The sequence below is a fragment of the Elaeis guineensis genome, chromosome 6 (genome assembly GCF_000442705.2).
Source record: "Elaeis guineensis isolate ETL-2024a chromosome 6, EG11, whole genome shotgun sequence".
Lineage (NCBI taxonomy): Eukaryota > Viridiplantae > Streptophyta > Magnoliopsida > Arecales > Arecaceae > Elaeis > Elaeis guineensis.
In genome coordinates this window covers 19,189,145-19,203,878 of record NC_025998.2, presented here as the reverse complement: position 1 = coordinate 19,203,878, position 14,734 = coordinate 19,189,145, and the positions used below count along the sequence as shown (strand labels likewise).

At 39.8% G+C, this 14,734-nt stretch overlaps 1 protein-coding gene across 1 annotated transcript; it reads right to left on the bottom strand.

Annotated features, from left to right (window-relative positions):
• Window positions 1-2,716: 2,716 nt before the first annotated feature.
• Window positions 2,717-11,410, bottom strand: LOC140858519 (kinesin-like protein KIN-7A). The gene is made up of 7 exons (XM_073259320.1): window positions 9,925-11,410; window positions 5,318-5,516; window positions 5,075-5,206; window positions 4,874-4,948; window positions 3,819-4,751; window positions 3,392-3,717; window positions 2,717-3,087 (listed from the first exon to the last, which is right to left on the bottom strand). Exons 2-7 carry the CDS (start codon window positions 5,411-5,413, stop codon window positions 2,760-2,762), a joined length of 1,890 nt encoding a protein of 629 aa, XP_073115421.1. The 5' UTR covers window positions 5,414-5,516; window positions 9,925-11,410; the 3' UTR covers window positions 2,717-2,759.
• Window positions 11,411-14,734: the final 3,324 nt, after the last annotated feature.

The following is a 14,734-nucleotide window of genomic DNA, read 5'->3' as shown; positions in this document are numbered from 1 at the left end:
AAGTGGTTTCGAAATCTGTTGCCCATATTTTTTTGCATTACTATTTTCTTAGATAAATTACTAAAATTTATCCATATTTTTCATAATAAATTTTATGCTTTTTAAGTTTGGAAAAAATGAACAATTGAATTTTTGAAGATGGAGGTATTGGAAATTAGGATGGGACATTTTAGGAATAAAATTAATTACTTACTTTAGTGGCTAATGAAAAATGATTCAGCTATCTCATAATTAGATAAGATTTATTTCCTATTTCATGGGTAAGTGCTATACAAGAAAAATAATTTACAGAATATGAATAAATTGGTTAATGAGAAAGTTGACCAACTTTCTTACAATATTTACCTACAAAAAAACGAGCCCTTAGCTTGAAAGGCAATGAAGGCTGCACTACCAAAATAAATGAATAGATTAATTTTTATTTTTTGAAATGGTTGTATGTTGCACGTGCACTTCCAAAGTAGCCAAAGCCTATCCGACGATAAGATTAGACATGTCCACGAGCCTTGCAAGATCTTTTGTTCTCTGACTCTATAGGTTGTACCAACACTAAAGTGGTGTATATCAAAGTGGTGTGTCTCCTAAAAAAAAGAAAGAGTAGCCAAAGCCTCCGCATTTCCACATGCAGTATAATATAAGATACTGTTAAGATTTACGTGAATAATATATGCAACAATATGTAGCCAGTAGCCTGCTTAGTTTTACATGAATAATATGTAGCAAGTATGATATATAGCCCAAGAAAATATGGGCACTAAGAAAATAAATAATAAATTAAATATGGTGAAAAGGAGGATGGTATTGAAATTTATTAATTAATTTATTTAAAATTCTTGGATTTATTTTTGTTATACATTTAGAAATTTTAAATATATAGAATATTTTATCTAAAATCACTAAAAAGAAAAAAAAATTAAAAAAGCCAACTTAAACTTGAATTTTCATTCAAAAACTTTTTAATTCATCTAAGTAATTGATTATTTTTAACCTTACAAACTACAATTTTTAAATACATATTACTATATTTGAGAGCATTATAAAGAAAAATCTACCAAAAAATAATATAAAATATGATTGTTTAAATATAATTAAACGAAAATGGAAGAGAGGAGATGGATGTTGTTGAAATGAAAAAATGAATTAAATTAAATGAGAGTTCATTCAATGAATTATGAAAGATATTTAAAATGAAGGAGGAGGGGGCTTATAATTCGGGTCATTTGGTTGAGCTGATCCACTTTGGATTGGGTTGGATCTTTTTTTTTATTAACCTAAATTAGACCCGGATAATTTATAAGTCGGATCGGACTCTGAAATATAGGAGCTATATCCGATCTGCAATTTAGTTTGGGGTCCAAGTTTTGAAATGGATGTGGTCATAAGCTGAACCCACCCTTTCACAGAGTTATTTTGGTTCATGAATAAGAAGTGCTGGTCCACGTACCTCAGCATATACCGGAGAGGGGCATCTCAGTGTAGTCCGAGTCTTACAAGAGCTCAAGGCCTCCCATAACTTGGATATTATATAGCAAGCGGCAAAGAGTACTGTCACTTGGGACCATTTTACTTCTAGAAGTTAAAAAGAAAAAAAAAGAAAATCTCTCTTTTGGTGCTATATTTTTCGAAGCTTCTAAAAATTGGTGATACACTTCAAATCCATACAGTTTTCTAGGACCATTAACGTTCTCCAGTGCCAACGTTGGTGGCAAAGCCCTTTTAGACCATGGTGTCAGTTTTGCATGTCTGCATAGCTAAGTAGCATGTTTGTTCATCATCATTAGTCTTAGCTTTTTATGGTCTATTATTGGTTTCTCTTACCTTCAGCTTATTGTTATGATTTCTTGTGAATCCGTGAACCTCATGGGTGCAAAATTTCAGGTTGAAATTGAGTACCGGTAATCATCTCGCATTTATTGTGTATTTTCCAAGCATATGTAGATGATCACAGAGAAACTGCTCGAGAAGTAATTTAAGTTTGATATCGAAAGGCAGGTTATCAAGCAGCGGCTTATAGCAAAGATTCCAAGGAAAAAAAAATCCCAAAATGTCACTAGAGAATATACTGAATACAACAAGTTATCTGGAATTTAGTTACATTAACTTTAGCAATCTAAGGTATCTACTCATTTAAAAATATTTGAGATATCAACATTGCATCCATCTTGAGACATATTTTCAATCTATAATGACTGTGATTTGTTTTCAGATTTCCTCTGACCAGCTGATGTGGAATGAAACAGAGATCCTCGTCCACTTGGGAATCCAATAATTTGGCTTGAACCAGATTTTGCCTCAATAGTACACCAAAACTCTTGAGGTTTGACAATAGTTTGAAGTATTTGCTAGGCTTGAGTTTGTCCCACTGAAGTAAAGGTTTCTTTAATACCCATAATGTGGCAAATCCCTCTAGAATCAAGTTGAACATTTCAAGGGATTCCACATAATTTGGTTAGTTAGCAACCATTTTAGGATAATAATAATTGTTATTAGAAAAGTCAGGAGAAGAAAGAAACAATCCAATAAAAATTTCAGTTCTTTATTGGCCAGGTTGAAGTTTGTCCCACTGAAATAAAGGTTTCTTTAATACCCATAATGTGGCAAATCCCTCTAGAGTCAAGTTGAACACTTTAAGGGATTCCTCATAATTTGGTTAGTTAGCAACCATTTTAGGATAATAATAATTGTTATTAGAAAAGTCAGGAGAAGAAAGAAACCATCTAATAAAATTTCAGTTCTTTTATTTCTAGTAACTCACAGCATCAGAGTCTTAACAAATTTGATATGGGCTGCCATCCCAAGAACCATGGTTTCTTGCTTGCGGGCAGTGAAAAATTCAGCTCAAACATCTCTTTGGTGATGTTTCCTCCCTCACAGAAGCCTACAAGTCTAGCCACTATATCAGCACTTTCCTCGATGTGTGCTGGATCATTTGGATCAGTCCAAAGCTTGTTCACCAGCTGAAGCTTCCTTTGCTTCCCTTCAAGGGGAACTTGCCATTTGATGTAGAGCCGCTCTCTTTCCTCCTCTGTCAAACGTGAGTTAACTCTTCTGGAAAGAAATTCTCTTTCCTGCCTCAATGCTTTAATACTGCAAAATTTAGAAGTGGAGATGGCAGTCACTAATATATGATCAAATATCGGTAAACAACAGTTTGTTGCTAAAGACTAAATGTACTTGAATCAAGGTACCAAGACCCATACCGGTGCCACCCCGTCACTATATCGGTATGCCCAATACAGGGCCAGTTTGGCACACCATATGTTGATACACCCCTTGTATCATGTACCAGTACCAAGCCGATATGATACAGTATGTCTTACACTTCTTGGTTCAGTGGGATATGGCATACCTTGACTTAGAATAATGTGAAAGTAACTCAAATTTCTTATACCTTGATGATAAAGAAATTGCAGTCTCATCTCCGAAATGAGCAGGGCTTGCATTGCCAACTTCAGCAAAATGCTGCTGCAGCCAAGTCAATCTCCTAAGCTCTACCTCAATATATATCTGATCTGCCTGATCACCTCTGAATAACAAGTAGAACTGCGACCGATGTATTATTGATACATGACAAACATCCCATAGTTGAATAATCTGCTGCATTTGTTCCTTGAAGACAGAATCCCATGCATCAGTGGAATTTTGCATTTCTGATATATGCTCTTCAGCCTCTGATACATCATGCCCTGCAGCCTCATTTGCTTCTAATTCCAATACCTAAACAATGGTAAACATTCTAGATGTTCAAGGAAGAACAAAAAAGCGAAGTATAACATTGTCCATAAAAATAAAAAAATAAAAAAAAAAGGAATCCAAACCTGGCACACAAGAAGCTGCTTTTGGTACTGAAGCTTCGCGACACGTTCTTTCAGCTCAGTGACATATGCTCTTATGCTCCTTACATTTTCCTCTGCAGCATTTTGGAACATTTTCTGCATTTTTTTCATGTTCACAGAACTGGAGCGTTGGTAGCGTGGTGTTCCTTCTCTGGATGTTATGTCACCACCATCTTCGCTCTTGGTTGGAGTAGCTTTCTCAGAACCTGAAAAGGTCTCTTGGGATACTGCATCATTCTCTGGAGCCTTGTTCTCTATTTCGGACTCTAATATCTTCCGGGAAGAAGAGAGAGGTGAGCAAGGTGCTCTTAGAAGATGTGGTCGGTTGATGTTGCTGCTTAATGCCAAAGGAAGCATCTTCTTCTTCTTCTTTGGCTGACTCTTTGAGGACTTTGGAGTGGTTTCATTAGACTGCACATTATTCGGAAGAGACATCACTAGCCTATCTATAGATTTCTGGACATTTTCTAGCTGCTCCTCCAGATTGGCAATGGTACTTCCTTGCGAATGAAGTCGCGTTATCTCTTCTTTAAGATTGGCACCAGCATTTTGGCTAGTGACCACATCTTCAATGTTAACCTCTTTAGTCAGAGATCTAACTGCACGCATCTCCCTGATCTCTGCTTGAAGCTTGGCAATAGTCTCAGCAGCATCCTGATTCCCCAGTCTGTGGCAAGTCACCTCTTTCTGCAGCACTTCAAGAGCTCGGTGTGCTTCCTCTCCAAGCTGCTCCTGTAATTGTTCGAGCTTGCGAATTTCATGCACAAGCATGGATGGAACAGTTGATGACTGCCTCATTGGGTTTCTCATCTTCTCAGCCTTACCATGTCCCTTGTCACCATAATGTAGTGATGGGCCAGAAAAGGTGAGACATTTAGCCACTTGGCGAGGTGATGGCTCAAATGGACTTGAACTCTGGAGAGTGATAGCAGAAAAGAACTTGTAAAGCTAACGCTCAATACCAATGAAGCTGACAAGAAAATGCTAGTTTAAAGGGAAAGGGATTTTGGACTCCTTATCATCTGATGTGCACTTACTTTACTTCGCAGTTCATCCAGTTGTGACTGCGCAAAATCTCTTTGCCGTTTCAGTTCTTCCATTTCCATTTCCATCTGCTTGTCACACAGTAATAACAAAGTATGTGACTCATTAATCTAAAACTCCTTTCCTACACTAATGAATGATTGTTTAAAACTTCAAAAGCAAGAAATTTCGGATTTGACATTCACTGATCTTACCTCCTTAATTTTCAACTCCTTCTCCTTCAGAAGGGATTCAGAACAAGAAGAAGGTTCAGGGGTGCGTCTCTCAGCTTCAAGTCTGGCAACTACATCCTGCAGATGTTTGACCATCTGTTTGTCTGACACAACCTGATTGAGCAAAAGGTCAGTCGCACGATTTATTGAAAAAAATCCTGATACTACAAGAAGAAAAATAGGCAACGAACATATTTCATTTATTTTGGTATTCAGTTTTCTTACCATGTTAACACGAGCAGTATTTGTAACTTCCTTGGCACAAGTTGCAAAATGTAGGGTATTCCGAGATTGCTCTACATGGCTGTGTGCTGGACTCATGGTGCATATAATAGCAGTTCTTGCATTTCCGCCCAGAGAAAGCTGGAGTATACGTGTTAGCTTTGAATCCCTGTAGGGTATATGGCCGCTTCTTTTCCCAACACTGCAAGGAGAAAAATCAATGGCATTAGAAAATCAGTTTTTACAGTGTTCAAGATAGCCATAAGCAGCAATTTTTAGAAACAATCAACCTTATAAATTTACTGTTGTATTAAGATCAACTATAGTTTAAAAACAGCTTCAAACCAGTGATTTATGTATGTGCAATTCTCTATAAGAGATTATGAGGCAAAATGTAGTGTGACAACAATGTGATTAAAGTCAGAAAAGAAAGAAAGAAAGAAAGTAAAATCGCAGCTTATTTTCTATACATATTGGTATCAGAGCCGAATGGTTATGGGAGATCATTTTGCTTGTGCACAATCCAGGACTATGAAGTTAGTTGATCTAGGACCAATCTTAGTAATGTATGTAGGGTTATATCAAGTCATGAAGGCATATCTCGCAAGCATGGCCGATGCAATGGAGAAGCTTAATGACTATAATTATTGGGATTGCCTGACCTGCATTAAGTTTTACCTTAAGGGCCAAGGCATGGGAGGTTGTTGACACAAGTGAACAAGGTTTGCTATCTCGGTACCAGTCCCCATACCAGTGCCAACCTATTATTATGTTTATACGGAGCTGTTTTGGTGTATCAAGTGCCGATGTGCCCCCCATAATGCATACCAGTACCGAACCGATATGGTATGGTGCATCCAATACTATTCGGTTCGGTGTGATACAGCAAACTCTGGCAGTGAAACTAAACCACCTCTAATAGAAAATGCCCAAGCATTCAAAAAGTGGGATATCAAGGTAGGTAAAGCCCTATATGTAATTAAGACAACAATAGAGAAAATTACTGACACGTATTGAGGATGTAGAGACATTGAAAGAAGCATGGGGCTCTCTTGTTGCCCTCTTTTCAAAGAAAATTGTAGCTTGGCTCCAACTTCTCGAGAGAGAGCTGATGAATTTGGCTCATGAGGAACAACACTCTCAATTAGTGAATATTTTCTAAAAGTTAGAACTTTGTGCCATGATATAGAACAATTAGATCCTAATGCAAAAATTGGAGAAGATAGAATAAGAAGAATTACTATCAATGGTTTAAAATCCAAGTACACTGGCAATACAAGGTTGGATAGTTCAACATTCTCTACTAGATTTAGAAAATTTATTGGCCAACCAAGAAGCTCTTACAAAACAAATGGCAGGAGTTTCATTGAACAAATAGAAGAGGTGAATCAAGAAGACTATGTGACACTAAACAAAAGGAGGAGGAAAATAAATTTAGGGGGCAAGAACAAAGGAGCTTTAAGAAAGAGGGAACTCAAGAACACAATACAGAAGAGTAACAATCCACCAGATTAGTCAGCGCTACAACTGTAGCCAGCAAGGCCACTTTTCACGAGACTATAGATAAAGGAAGAAATTAGCAGAAGGAAATATAATGATGTCTAGCAAGCATCAAGATGATTAGAAGAGTGAAGGAAAGTGGGGCATTGAGGCATCTTTCATCATAATGGAGCCCATAGAAGTCCTCTTTGAAGAAGAGATGGACTTTGATGTAAGACAAATAGAAGAGTAGTCTACTCCCATCAAGGCAGAAATCATGGTGAATGCTATTACCGTGGAAGCAGAGTTAGTACTTGCTGTGTCTAATCTAGGATTGGTTGACTACAGCAAGGATTGGATTGTTTACTCAAGGTGCTGTAATCATATGATTGGTGAAGAAAAGAAGCTTAGTAGCATGTATGAGTATAAGGTAGGCCGGTGGTAGTAGCAGCTAATAACTCAAGGATGCCAATTGCTCACATTGGAAAGACAATGATTGTGCTATGATCTAGTCCCCAACATGTACAGTTGCCCAAAGTCTTCCATGCCCTAGTAATGAAGAAGAATTTACTATCAATGTCACAACTAACAACTTCAATTGATTATGTACTACTTGACCTCGAGGACGTCAAGATATATTGTGACTTAAAAATAATAGGCACACCATTCATGGAAGGACAAAAGATGGAATCTATCTACGTGAAGATGGTAGAGTCTACATATGTAGATAAGACATGAAAATATGAGATTGGATTTGTGGCATGTGAGATTGGGCACATTAGCTTCCATAAGTTAAAGATAATATTGAGTATTATAAGGCACACCTATGCTCAAGGGCCTTCCTCAGCACAATATTTAGGCAGATATGATCTATGCTCTGGATGCTAGTATTATAAGGCACACCAATTGCTATACCAAGAGTCAAGTTTAAAGCCAAAGAAACTTAAGAGGTAGCTCATCCACTCGGACGTATTTGGCAAAGTGAAGCAACCATCAATTAGCGACATGAGATATACGGTGACATTCATTAATGATTACTTAAGGTACATGTGGGTCTACTACATGAAGGAAAGGTCTGAAACATGGGTGAAGTTTTTTTAAGGAGTTCAGACAAAAGGTAGAAACTGAAGGGGAAAGAAATATTCAATGCCTACATACAAATAACGATAGAGAGTACACATCAGATAAGTTATCAGATTATCTACAAAAATATAAAATTTGGTGATAGCTAGCATGTCCTAGCACCCACAACAAAATGGTGTAGCTTAGAGGAAGAATCGGCATCTTGCAAAAATCTGCTGAAGCATGCTACATGCCAAAACTATGCTGAGCCAATTTTGAACAAAGTGTATGAAGATGACAGCATATGTGATTAACAAACTACCCCAAGCAAGGCTAGGTTTTATCTCACCTTTCCAAAAGTTATGGAAGTCAAGCCCATAGTCAGCCACTTCAAAGTTTGGGGTGTGTGTGCTATGTATTCATGCTCAATTATCTACACAAGTTTGATAAGAAGGATATGTGGTTCATCTTCTAGGGCTATGACCGTGAAAGAAAAAGTTGGAGATGTTGTGACCATGATGTTGTGACATATCATGAAGTGCCATGTTTGATGAGGCATCATCATGGTGGTCACCTCAATAGGTAATGCTAAAGAGATGGAAGATAAGTTACAAGACAAGCCGGGAGAGCAAGTTAATGTGAGACTACCTAGTCCTAAAGTCATTAAGGAATTGATACCCTTAACTAGTAAAGGGAAACCAGAGACAATTTTGATAAAGGTGCCTAGTAGACCGGCAAGTCCATGGCAAATAGGAGTACATTATTCCCATTAGAGTTTGTAAGAGGAAGTTGGAGAAGAAGAGAGGTCACAACCACTAACCATAGCTGAGAAGGTCTAGCAGGTAGAGAAAGTCGAATCCAAAGTATGCTAATATGGCTTGCACTAAAGAAAATAGTATAAAGGAGCCAACATCGTATAAAGAAGCATCACAAAGTATTAAATGGACAAAACATTGTAAGAAGAGACAAGAGTATCAAAGCAAAAGCTAACTTGGGTTTACAAATGAGTTTACAAGGTGAAGACACGTGCAGTTGGCTTTATAGAAAGGTATAAAGCAGATGGTGAAAATCATCACAGCATGCATCTTGTTAGCAATGGCAGCATGCAAGTCCTGGAAGCTATGGCAGATGGATGAGAAAATGCCTCTTTACATGGAGAAGTCGATCAAGAAATATTTATGGAGGAGCCTAAGGGGTTTGAAAGTAAAACATCTAGAGTCTATTTACAAATTAAGAAACTCTCTCCATGGATTGAAATAAGCACTAAAGGCATGATATAGAAAAATAGTAGAGTTTCTATTTCAAAATAAATATTCAATAGCACCACCCACAGGCTCAAGAATGTTCATGAAAGCTCAAGAAGGCAAAATGGAAATAATACCAGTATATGCAGATGATTTGATCATTACTAGAAATGACAGAAGAAATTCAACAAACAAGAGTGAATCAATTAGATCCCAAATGAAGGAGCTTGGAAAACTCAAGCATTTTCTTGGCCTCGAAGTTGATCATACTGAAGAAGTTCTTATGCTAGCAAAAGTATGCAAAAAATCTACTACATGGAATGCTTGATTGCAAGCCAATCTAAACCCCAATATAAGTTAATGCTAACTTGTGCATTGAAGAAGGAAAAGATTTGGAGGATGCAACCACGTATCAGTAGCTAGTTGGAAGCCTAGTCTACTTAACACTAACTGACCAGGCATCACTTTTGCAGTCATAGTGGTAAGTTGATTTATGTAAAAGATGATGAAGCCTCCTTTGGAAGCAGTTTGATGAATACTAAGATATGTGAAGGGATCCTATATAAGAAATGTGAAGCATGTAAGGTAGTTGGCTATGTGATGCTAACTATATCGGTGACCATGACACATGCCATTTGATAATGGGATACGTGTTCAACCTCGACTCAAGTGCAATATCCTGATTTAGCAAGAGATAGCCAACAATGTTACTATTAAATGTTGTTGTGCCTCTCCAACTAGGTGATGTGGTAAGAGTAGCTGGACCGAACGGTGTTGGCTCTCGCCAACCTGGAGTAGCTAGTCTATAATCAGAGCATCACGAACCTGCAAGGAAAGTCTGAAAATGTCGGAGAAGATGGTGGGGATTCTTCGATGGTGGACCCTCCGATGATTAAGTCAGTATCGATCAAAGAGAAAGAACAGTAGAGAAAAATGGAGTTAGAGAGAGTAGAGTCCAGAATCCTCCCTTTTTCTCTTTATCCTTCCCTCTTTTATAGAGAAGTTTGTTAAAGCTGGAGAAGTGGCTATCAGAGCTAAGTAATGGATGTCAGCGGGTTGTTATGATGCCTACCGTCCATGTTTAGGAGAGTAATGGGCTGTTGTAACAGATTGCCAGCTCAACAAATCCGCACACCAAAAATTCCTCTACAGCATCCATTCCGAAGGATGGCTTACTGGAGGTTGGGGCGGAAATGAGATGGGATCGGTGAAGTGCCGATGAGATGGTTTCTAATGGGCCACCGATCTCTTGCAAGTGATCTATTGTAAGCCAATGTCTGTGGTGTGGTCCAGGTCACATGATATTGTTCCGCTCACGTGTCTCGAGTTGCCACATTGCGATGCCACATCTTCAGAACTTGTCATATAAATGGAGTAGACAAAATATGGTCCAACACTTGCCCCACTTCCCAGTTCAAAGTATTCATTCTAGGAAGTAGACCGCTTTTTGAATTCCGAAGTCGTGCATTAAAGTGAGCTTCTTTACTGTTATAAGATTGCCTATAGTAGCCAAGCTCTCTTGGGTCTGACTACGATAGGACGCTTGGTATGGTATGAGCTGGGTCGTTGAATTGTTGCCTGCCGCTCCATGCTAATTTTCAAACATGGCAAAATGGTGGCACATCACCTGGTTTCGAAAAAGAGGGGACTGAGACATCTTTTCTGTCATTAATACCAGAACGGGATTTGAGGCGTCAGTGATGATTTTGAGGAGAAATGATTTTCCGCACATCTTCTCAGCCTGTCACACGATGACATAGTGATATCTCGGATGTCGAGCGAGAAGGGATTGATCTTGGCCGTTGAAGATCCTCATATTTATTTGGTTTTCCTAATTTGATTTCCATCTCTTCCTTTATTATCGTTGCTATCTAAGGTTCTAGAGCTTTCTTCCCGGAGTTCTTGAGTGATTGTCAACTAAACCTCTCAATAAGAAACCCTTCTGGTCGGTTCTTCCCCTGTTCCTAGGCTCCTTTAGGTTCTATGGCTTGTTGTAGGCCTAGGTTAGATGAAAGCCCTGAGTCTTTGAGTCTTCCTGAGGTAGTTCCTTCGAGGGTTTCTGATGAGGCCCCTCATGGTCGGGGACAGGCGTCTATGGGATCCGATCACGAAGCATCTCATCTTACTGAGTCTGATCTGAAGGAGTTTCGGACTTAGTACTTTATACCTTCAGAGTTTAGGTTGTTGGTAGTAGGTAAGGATGATAGGATTTCAAGACCACCGAAAGGTTGTGTCATCTTTTATGAGGAGGCACTTCTTTCTGGGCTCCAATTTTCCTTACATCCTTTCATATGTAATTTTTTAGATTATTATAGGGTACTCCCCACTCAGATAGCTTCGAACGGGATTCGATCCTTAATAGCCTTCATCCTGATCTACGACATCTTTAGGATTTCTCTCTGTTGTTCGCTCTTCCGATCCCTTTTTACCTTGAAAGTAAAGGTTGTGTCATCTTTTATGAGGAGGCACTTCTTTCTGGGCTCCAATTTTCCTTACATCCTTTCATATGTAATTTTTTAGATTATTATAGGGTACTCCCCACTCAGATAGCTTCGAACGGGATTCGATCCTTAATAGCCTTCATCCTGATCTACGACATCTTTAGGATTTCTCTCTGTTGTTCGCTCTTCCGATCCCTTTTTACCTTGAAAGTGCATCCTCATGATAAAGACTAATGGTATTTCTCACCACGATTGAAGTGTAAGATCATAACTAGTCTTTCATCTTCAATTCATAGTTGGAAAAATCGATTCTTTTTCATTTCTTCTAATCAACCTTGAGGTTTCAAAACTACATGGGGTAGGCCTTGGTTAGAGTCAAACTTTAAGAAAGACTCCTCTCCAGTAGATCATGATGATTTCAATAAGCTGGTTGGGATTCAAGCTGTCGAGTTCAAGAACCTTCTAACTAAGCAAGGTCTGTTCGATGCAAGCATCATCCTTGTCGATCCCCAACATAGGTTACTTTTTCTAACCAGCTTTGCTTTTTTTCCCTTTTCTTCTCCCCCTCTTTTTTTTGGCTACTGGCTGCTGACTTTTCATTGTCTTCATTGTTGTAGAAATGAGGATCAGCTTTGATGATCTGACAGTGATGGAATCGAAGAAGAAGAGGTCGGGCCCTCCAAAAATTGTGCCACTTAAAAGGAAGGTCACGGCTCTCGCTTCTAGTTCCCGATCGAAGTCTCCTGAAGTGTGGGCGGCCGCAGAGGGGCCGATGCCGGAGGCTCCCCAAGTTCTCGAAGTTGGTGTGCCCAAAGTCATCATCTTGATGACATCGGCTTCAGGGCCATCTTCGGAGGTTGTCCGACTTCTCCTTTAGTCTATCATAAAGGAGGAAGTGGTTACACTGTCGAGGATGGTGAGGAGAGATGCATCGATAATTATGGATAGTCAGCTCATCCAAGAGTTGGCTGACCTGATCATTCTCCCTGTAGATCGGGAGATATAAAAGAACTTGACGGCCATGGGCGCACTAGACACTAGTATTGTTAGCGTTGTCGCGATGGACCTTACTTTCCTCTTCTCTTTTCCTTCTTCAACGTTCCGTTCGTCTCCCCTTCTTCTTCTTCTTTTTTTTATCATCTTCCCTCATGTGCAGATGATGGGTTCCTTCAGCATCATAAGGGAAACCTTAGCCATTCACTATCGGGTTAAGTCATCTCTTGAGGAAAGGCTGAAGGAGGAGGAGAAATGAAAGGACTTTGAGATCTCATTATCGATGACCAAGCTGAAGTTCAAAGCCGCCACCAAGGAGGTCGAGAGCATCAGAATGTAGCTGACGTTCAATCTCGAGGAGGCTCGTGAGAAGGTGAGGTCGCTGGAAGAGGAACTTAAGGCTAAGCAGGAGGAGAGAAAACAAGACCTTGCCGACCACCGTCAATGCAAAATGAAGACTAACAAAGCTTTGGGTGCAATTGAAGGTCAAATCCTACATGCAAGGGTCCAAGTGGTGGAAGACTTCAAGGCGTCTGCTGCTTTTAGGGCTGAGGTCGCTGAGGGGGCATTCTGCTCATACCACATCGACTACAAGGGGTACCAAGATTTGGTGAAAGAACTATACTCCGAAGTAGATGTTGGCCACCTCATTCCGAAGCTGTGCAAATGGGTGGAAAGTGACGAGGAGGACGATGCCACTGCTACTGAAGCTACAGTTTTGCAAGGGGTTGGCGAATCCTCCGGATCTGCAGCCGCCACTGAAGCAACTATTGCAAGTGCTATTGCGGACATTGCTCTAGAACAAGCATGCGAGGAGTCCTGCCTCGATGTTGCTGCTGCTGCTGTAGCTGAGGCTACTACAGCCGATGCCATCACTCCTACAGTTGAAGTTCCCATCACCCTGATCGAGATCCGCCTTTCTCCGATCGAAGCCTCTCTGACTCCTACCGAAGTTCAAGGATCCTCAATCGGGAACACTGAGACCGAGTCATTGAAAGGCCGACTTGAGTTGAGGGTTGATGTTGAAACCTGAGATCGAGTCATTGAAATGAAGAACATTTTTGGGAAATCCCCTCGTGTCCATATTCATTTCGTTTGCTCTTCTCTTATTCTGTGCTTGCAGGCATTGGAGAAGATTTGTCTATACCATGGAAACATCGTCTATTTCAGCAATGAGGATAAGGTCAGAAAATCCACTACCATCGCAGCTAGGTTCCGAATACTCGCTGAAGGATCCGGCCTCTTCTTTTCGGTATATGAGATGGGTTTTAATAGATGTATCATAAAGGTGAAAGAGTACTATCCGAACATCAATACAGTGTTTTTTATGTTGATCGATATCAATGCTAAATAGTTGTGGCAAGAGGTGCTCAAGACTTCTTCCGACACATTCACCCAGGTTGCTATTGTCAGCCTTGATGCAGGGATTGAGAGTCTAAAAGCTCGAGGGGACTGGCGAGGAGATGGTGAACAGAGGGCTGAAGTCCCAAAAGGATCAGGGGTACCCCCCAGCCAACTTAAGGGTGACGGAGGTTGCCAGAAGACTGTGAGCCGAGGACACAGAAAACAATGACTCATGTGCGTTCATTTTTGTATTCATTTTCTTTCTTCCTCTTTTTGAATCCATACATGTGAAAAAGATTTAATAAATAGAACGAATAGTGTATGCATCATTGTGTCTTCCGCTTGTCCTTGTTCTGAATGAATGTGACCGGCGATCCTGTAAGGTCCCCATTCAATGAAATGAACCCTTCTTTAGGCTTGGACCTGCCATTCATTGCTGTTCTTTGGCGAATTTGATGATTCAAAACAAACTCACCAGGTACAACGTAGGTTGTAGGTCAGAGTGATTTGAACACAAACCGAAGGGTTCATGACACTTAATAAGGGAAACAAGTATCTTGGGTTAATGACTTCATGGAATATTCTTTCATAAACAAGGCTCATTGATAGTACATTCTTAGATTCTCAGAGTTTTAAGTCCGAGATAAAGATGTACCATCCAACTCCTCGATTCGATAGGGCCTAGGACAGACTACTTTAGAGATTCGATAGAGTCCAGTGATTTGTGCCAAAGGCTCAGACTCTGCCAACTTCATGAAATAATCGATTGCCATGATAAGAAACTTTCTTTGGCCCGATGCCATTGGGAAAGGGCCGAGGACGTCCATTCCCTACATTGCGAAAGGCAAAGGAGCTGT